Source organism: Trachinotus anak, unplaced genomic scaffold, assembly GCF_046630095.1.
Source record: "Trachinotus anak isolate AG129_WGS33_773 ecotype Australia unplaced genomic scaffold, CSIRO_AGI_Tana_v1 ptg000001l, whole genome shotgun sequence".
Lineage (NCBI taxonomy): Eukaryota > Metazoa > Chordata > Actinopteri > Carangiformes > Carangidae > Trachinotus > Trachinotus anak.
The window spans coordinates 13,426,510-13,433,951 of NW_027273852.1; the positions used below are offsets into that span (position 1 = coordinate 13,426,510).

Genomic DNA, 7,442 nt, shown 5'->3' on the forward strand with positions numbered 1-7,442 from the left:
TTCATTTGAATCTTCATCTATATCTTTCAGATAAATGCAGTGGAGTAAAAAGTACAATACTTCCCTCTGAAATGCAGTGGAGTAAAAGCTCTCATGGAGCTGTGCATGTCAAGCTTTCCATTTTTTAAAAATATGTCTAAATTTCCATTTTTAAAAAAAAGACTTCTTATTCATTTGGCTAAAAGCCGAAGTTCTTTCTTGTACTTGCAAACAGAATTTGAGAAAACAGTCTTATCAGAAGCTTTTCTGTATAGACAAACAAAGTTAATATTTAATAGGAAAAGTTATGTTGAAATGATATTCATTGTGATCAGCCAGTCTTCTATTTGTTCATTCTGTTGACATAGCATCAGGCTACCATAAAGAGAAACAGTATGTCTCCTGCTGTTTCACAACAGCAGTTTCACAACAGAGAACAAACTCAGAGGTCTGCAACAATGGAGTGAATCAAATTTGTGTAAATGTCAACTCTCTATTGTTGACCAACAATCAATGGAGGCAGACATTTGAGGCATTTGATCTTTTCAGGGCCTAAGTTTAATTCAGTAATATTCACACCAAGTTTCTGAGCAATTGCTGTTGATGGCTACTAGGAGTCCGACAGTGAACTTGCACAGAACTGTTGCTTCTGAAGTGCATCAAGTAACACTGTGAGTATTTTAATTGAAGATGTTTTCACTTTTGGGCAACTTGTCAGTACAACTTGAATCTGGAGGTGATTAGATTGCTGGTTTGTATGTCAGGTTCCCTTAATACAGTATATTTTGACCACTCCTACACAATTTACACAATAGAAAAATTACACAAAACCCTCTTACTATTAAAAAAAAAAGAATTGTGATTGAAACCCAATTATTTTGAAGCTTTATTAAGGTTATACTGAGAAACACTGAGGACTGACTGAACAAACTCCATGGCATGGTTTGCACAGTGATATTTGATACATTTGAAATAGTGATTAAAAACAAAGACTACAAGGTCACTCTTTGTTTTGTTGTCATGTGTAAGGCTGGTTAATGGAGTGGAAGCATTACAGTGTAGTCATCATTTGTATTTGTTGCAAAGGATTGTTTTGGTCTAGCAGCAGTCTCTAAAGTCATTTGAAAAGATGCAGGTCTGCGTGTTTTCAGATATGAATATACGAGCATAAATTCGGTGTCAAAACACGAGATCAAAATAACACTACATCAGCCTTTTCCGCAGGAACAAAAGCAGTGTCAGCCAGTTCATAAGCAGTCTGTATCCTAGAGGCCTCATCTCATTTAGCCAGCAACACAAGTGTTTGTTCATTTTTCAACTGTCCTGGCCTTCCTCTGCTGGGTCACATAACATCACACACACACAGTAATGTCCTAGTTGACAGGTGCATTACCCAGAAGTCCCCTCTCACCTTGTTTTGTGCCTCTGTGTCCCCTCAGTGATGTATGTGTTGAGGCAAAAATATGTATGTGTCGCTAAGCTCCCAGCTGTGTGGATAGCCCTCAGCCCTTTAGCACCGTGACTTCTGCAACTAACAACAATCACCCTCTTCACATACTCTTCACACAATAATTAGAGAGGGGACAGGATGTCATGTCACTCTGCCCACGCTGCAGAGTCTCTGGTGTCTGCTGCATCAACAAGCTGTGTCCCAGACACTCAGAGGTCTCACACATGGGAGCTGATATTCTGTTCCATCTGCTGGAAACAAAAGGTGTGAATAAGAAGACACATTTGGCATTAAAATGGATGATCTCTTTAAGAACAAAGGTCAAATTTGATAACAACAATTGCACTGGACTGTTGAAAGTTCTGACAAGTTTCTTCCTCTCACTGTCAAGAAAAGCTATGTGCCAGATGCATTAATAACCCAAATCTGCAATTACAATTCAGCACTCTGCGATCACTCATGTCAACTCACATAATGCTTGTAAATGGTAGTTGGAACAGTGTAGGAGGATGTGTCCTCAGTAATAACACTGGAAATATATTTGTATGACACTACTCAGTCAATTTTATATAACGGCAAATTTAATAAATAAATGTTACATTTAGTGTTTTCTTTCAAATATTCTAGAAAAAAAAACTCAATTGGTTGATGGCTCATTAAAAAATTCTTGCGGGGAGATTTGGACTTTAAAGGAGTTATTTGTAAGGTGAATGGTGACCTCATGTATGAAAAGGCATAGAAGTCGCTGTCTAAAGTAAAAGCACTAACCTTATGGTGTTTCCAAATGCCAGCATGATATTTGCGGATTCAGTTGTCATGGCGTAGCCTCTCCAGGACTCTTTGCAGTGTGTGGCCTTAAAACTTCCATCAGGCGCAGAGTGACCCATGTGGTTGGACAGTTGGTGAGGCTGACAGTAACCAGGACCTATGCCACAATGATCCCTGGTCTGAGACAACTTCTGTCTTACCTGTAACCCCCTGACGCATCTAGAGGAAGGCATTCACTTGTTAATCCCATCTGTGGCCACAGACCTATGAACATATGACCAAAAACTGCTGACAGACACTTCTATCATATAGAAATACATTATGACATAGAGGAATTCCAATGTGGGTATATACCATAGGTTCACATATACTGCACATATGTTGTTTGTGCCATTTTGAAATATTTCTAACCAATAACTGTTTCTAACATTTTCCATCTTTCACTATTACCTCATAACATAAATACAAAAGCAACAAACAGACAGAAAGTAAGAGCAACAAACGAATATTTGCATTTGTGTTAAGAATGCAGCACATCTCCATGCAGGTCAGGCTCAGCCAGATGCTCATGAATACAGTTGTAACTTGGAGGCTTGTATGGGAAGTTATGTGTGGTGAAGTTTTGGAAAGCTCAAGGTCACTTCCTGTTTATTTGCACTTGGTCACATAGTGGCTGTCAGGCCACTGGCTGCCTTGCTGACCCCTCTGTTCTGAAGTACATTTATTTACATGACAGTTACTGTATTTCACTTCATATTCATTTGAATCATCATTTTGTCATTACTTAACTCTCCTTGAACTGTTGTCCACTAATTAGACAAGGGTACAGGCATAATTAGGCAGGAAATAAAATCATTTAATGCCAGCTAACCAATCATTTAATCTTTTTTTGACAACAAAACACAGTCTCATGTTGCCTCTCAAACACCTGTAATCTTTGAGCTGTTTTGGAAAACACAAAGGTAGACGATCTCGGTGTTGCTCTAGCTGGCAGAATCAAATTAACACCAACTTAAATGTAGGTTCTTCAGTGGCAAAAAAAAAGACAGGGATTCAAGGGAGAGAAGGGTTACTGTAAAGATCTTAGGCAAGGAAGATAAGGTCTGCTTTCATCATAGTGGAAAAGCAAAGCTCGAGAATAGGTAGGAAATAGATGTCTTTGTGGATGCGTAGAAATTAACACTGATATTTTTCAAAGCCATAATTAGTCTCTGTCCATTCTCACTTGCTTGTCCTCCCCCTCTTTCTCCGTGTTCAGCAGAAGAAGAAAAAACACACAGTAAACGAGAGGAGGATGGCAACCAAAAATAACACAACTTCTTGTGATCATTAAAATGAGAAAGTGGAGGAACAGCTGCTTACAACAAAATAAACACATTAACATCAATGCTCCACAGTGTGCAATCACAGAGGCCTGAAGAGACAGCTGTCCGCCTTTAATTACAATGACGCTCATCTTCTCTTTCACTGTTCTCACAAATTTCTGGACTTTTATTGTCATTACTTAGATCTTTTTGCATATTAAATTCGATTTTTCTTGTGTGTTGCTACACATAAATCATGCAGGAGCAGTTTGCCCAGTGTAAGTCAGTTCAGGCAAATGACCGTATGTTCTGATATAATGTTAGTTAGAGAATAATTTAACATTTTGGTGAATACGCTAACTCATTTTCTTGCAAGGTGTTGGATGAGACGATCAATACCACTCTCACAGCTGATTCGAAGCTACAGCCAGCTGTCAATTATTTTAGCTTAGTATAAGGAATGGAAACATGGTGGAACCTGTCTCTGTCCAAAGGTAACAAAATCCACCTATCGCTACTTTTAAAGATCAGTAATTTACTGTTTTCATCTTTATGTTTGATCCACACAAAAATAAGGTGTAAAAATGACAAGTTGAGGATTTACAGAGGGTTACGTGCAGCACCATTTCTTAGCCTGGCGCAGTGACTTCCTGTTGTCAGGCTAACTGGCTGCTGACTGTAGCCTCATTTCTAATGAGTGGTATATTTCAGCAAGAGAGCAAATATGGGACATTTTCCAAAGTGTGGAACTACTCTTTTAAAGTATAACTGAAGATTAAGGATGAAATAAAATAACAAGACATTTTGTTCTTGAAATTTGAAAACACACTTAATGATATTCTAAATAGGGTGGGCTACATGTTATCCATATTTTATTCCCCATCAGCAAATGCACACAAGCACAATTTTCTACTACCAACACTTCCTCAAAAGAGCACATTAGCATAATTCCCAACCTCCTTTTTGACCTCTTCTTTACATCAAAAATGTTTGGCCTTTGATATTTTAAGGATTTTTACATTGTGACCCATCCTGTACACTTTTCTCTTTGGAAATATGCTCTCTCCTCCACAAACAGGTTGGCTGATTAACACAGGAAAAGCAGATTTAACAAGTTTAACAAGTTTCCCTGGGGTCTCGAGGCAAACCATTGTGCTTTTGCACAGCATATTGTTCCTGGTGAAAACGCAGCCAAACGATAAACAGAGCGAATGACAAATGAGGAAGAGGCCTGTGTTTTACAGGAATGATGCTTAATTACATTCAAAGCTGCCATTTAGAGTCCATTGTCCTGCCTGAATGTTGGCAGACCTCAGCATAATGTGTTGACTGCATCCTTCCTTTCTCTTTCTTGATTTGTTTTTCTTCCCCCATTTTAGGGTTACACGGCATAACCATTCTGAACCCTTTATAATTTCCCCAGTAATCAGTCTGTTCTTTTTTTTTTTGTGGCAAAGCTTTAATCAAACATCTCACAGCCTCTACCAGCCAGAAATGTGTTATTCCGACTAAAACACAAAAAAGCATGCAATTACTCTCAGAGGACCTGTCCCTCCTCTCCGCTACAGCTGCAGAAAAGAGGGCACCACTCCAAACACATCCTCCTCCTTTCTCTCCTCTTTCCTTTCTTCTGTGTGCTGGAAAATAAGACCACCGAGCCGAAACCATAATGACAGAGAATGTAAAGATGTGTTTTATAATATAGGAACACTCAGCAGAACACTAGGTTACTCTCTTTTATGTGGAAACATCACCTTATGGTAGATAATGAGGATTTATCCTATAATTGGATATGCCATTTGTAAAAAAAATGGATTTTGAGGTTTATAACCCAAATGTAACGTATGGAGGCCTTTTGTCTGATATATAATCAAATGCCAGAGAACTGAAGTAACAAAGCAAAGTGATGTGCCTTTATTCCTTTTTCATTTCCATAAACTCTGTGTGTGGGGAAGGGAGAGAGAGAGAGAGAGAGAGCTGTATGCATGCAAAACTAATTGTAAACTGAGAAGTCGTGTTTATTGCTCTGCCATCCCAACACCCCATTTAATAGACATGACCTATTTAATAGAAAACTGTGACCACCTACAGTAACTACAACACAACACGTGAGAAACTGCTTTAAGGCGACTATGATGTCTCTCTAAAACATGTCCTCATTTCTTCCAACATCAAATACAGTGGGGGAACACAGTGAGGCTTTCAACTGGCCCAGACAGTAAAAAACAAAGAAGATGAAAACCTCTTTGCTTGCAAAAAGTGTTAAGTTTAAACTTCTTTTATGCACTCATAGAGCCACAGACAAACTAACACTGAGGCAGGCAAATTATTTAGCATTGATTATTGCTTTCAGTGCAAGATAGGAAGCACTAAGCTCAGGTAATGTCAGCCTATCTGATGGTTATTTTACAGTCACTCTATATACATACTATTTTTGATTTGTGCACGTCTGACTTTTTGCAATCACGTGGCTCTACCTGAGACACATGGCAAACAAAATGATCATTATTAATCAGGTTCTGTTTGTGCAAAATGTGCATGTTTTGCCAAGGCATATCAAGAAAGACTGTTGCCTCGACACACAGCTTTATTTTTGTTATGAAAAAATAAGAGTATTGAGCGTTTTTCTGAGCAATCATGTAATAGCTTTTACATTACAAGTCCAATATGGGGCTATTTTTGCTTGCTTGCCTAATGAAGATTTGCAGCATTAGCATTAGCATTATATATATATATATATATATATATGTGTGTGTGTGTGTGTGTGTGTGTGTGTGTGTGAGACAGAGTCAGAGCCATACCACACAGTACTGCAACGACCCTTTACCTTTCAAACAGCACTAGTTCTTCTTGATACACTGCAGTTTTTCAAGGTACTTAGCAGGTAGGTTGTTCCAAGCATCTTGGAGAACTTGGCACAGTTCTTCTATGGTTTTAGACTGTGTAAGTGTCTTCTGTCTCTTCTTGTATACCCCCGTCTCTGTGATGTTGGGTTGTTGCCATCCTGAACAACAATTTTTGGGACTGATGAGATTCCTCCCTCTATAAAGTGCATAAAGCTTTAGAACAGTACTGTATATACTTTTTTTTTAAAAAATAGACTCTAGTCTGAAGCCTTGAATGTAATTACGTTTAAAGTCTCAAATGTAAAATTGTGAACTGGCAAACGTGTGAACAGTAAATGAAATTATGATATTTTACCTCATCTAAATCAAATCCCACATTTGTTTACCATTTTTTATAGTGATTGGATGATACTGTGGGGATAAGAGTCTCTTAGGTTTGGTGATTTAAGGGTCTTGTTGACGCTATAAACTACAGACCATGTTTTCAACGTGCTGCTTGTGAACACACCCCTGCCTCGCTCGGTCAGCGGTAGATTTGGATTGGCCGCGCCGAGTCCGGAGGAAAATGGGAGACGACCTGGGTGACGAGTGGTGGCAACACGAGGGTAATTCATTTATCCATGTGCTTTATTATCTTTGATAACTTCGTGTTTCTGAAACTTGTGGTCCGGGAGGTTTTGCTTTAGCCCGATTAACGGATTCTGAACGTTAGCTTGTAGCTGTCGTGAGCAGCGTCCCTTGGTTGTGGCTAACTGTAAGCTAACGTTAACTAGCCGGCATTAGCCGGTGAGTTCCTGTTAAATTCACTTAGCGACAAGTGTTTCGACACATAGCGACAGGTGTAGGAACACGAAGTACCAGTGAGTGTGTGTAAAGCTTACCTATGAATTGCTGGCAGGGAAAGTTGGCGTTTGTTGCTCATGTTGTTACTAACAGAAGGCGTGTAAACACGTGTGTGCGTGTGTGTGTGTGTGTGTGTGTGTTCACTGGGAAATGATTACATGAACTTTTCGCTAACATCGCCTGTCCAGCTACGAACCTGCCACTGACCCTCACAGTGAACAAACTCTCTCCCAAACTTTCTGCATTCATCCA

The 7,442-nt window shown here is 39.1% G+C and overlaps 1 protein-coding gene and 1 long non-coding RNA gene across 5 annotated transcripts in view; one reads left to right on the forward strand and one right to left on the reverse strand.

Annotated features, from left to right (window-relative positions):
* Positions 1 to 503: 503 nt before the first annotated feature.
* LOC139621656 (uncharacterized) lies at positions 504 to 7,435 on the reverse strand. 3 transcript variants are annotated; one of them, XR_011691040.1, is made up of 4 exons: positions 7,229 to 7,435; positions 6,329 to 6,505; positions 2,198 to 2,416; positions 504 to 1,680 (listed from the first exon to the last, which is right to left on the reverse strand). It is a non-coding gene; the product is annotated as an uncharacterized lncRNA (long non-coding RNA). The 3 variants fall into 3 exon arrangements; XR_011691043.1 differs by having other exon boundaries at positions 504 to 1,677; positions 2,198 to 2,461; XR_011691039.1 differs by having other exon boundaries at positions 2,198 to 2,461.
* cmss1 (cms1 ribosomal small subunit homolog) overlaps positions 6,802 to 7,442 on the forward strand; it is a 35,652-nt gene continuing 35,011 nt past the window's right edge. For both annotated transcript variants that reach the window (XM_071478376.1, XM_071478384.1), the window contains exon 1: positions 6,802 to 6,952. In XM_071478376.1, coding sequence (XP_071334477.1) covers positions 6,913 to 6,952 — 40 coding nt within the window. In that variant the 5' untranslated portion in view covers positions 6,802 to 6,912. The remainder of the gene's footprint in view (positions 6,953 to 7,442) is intronic.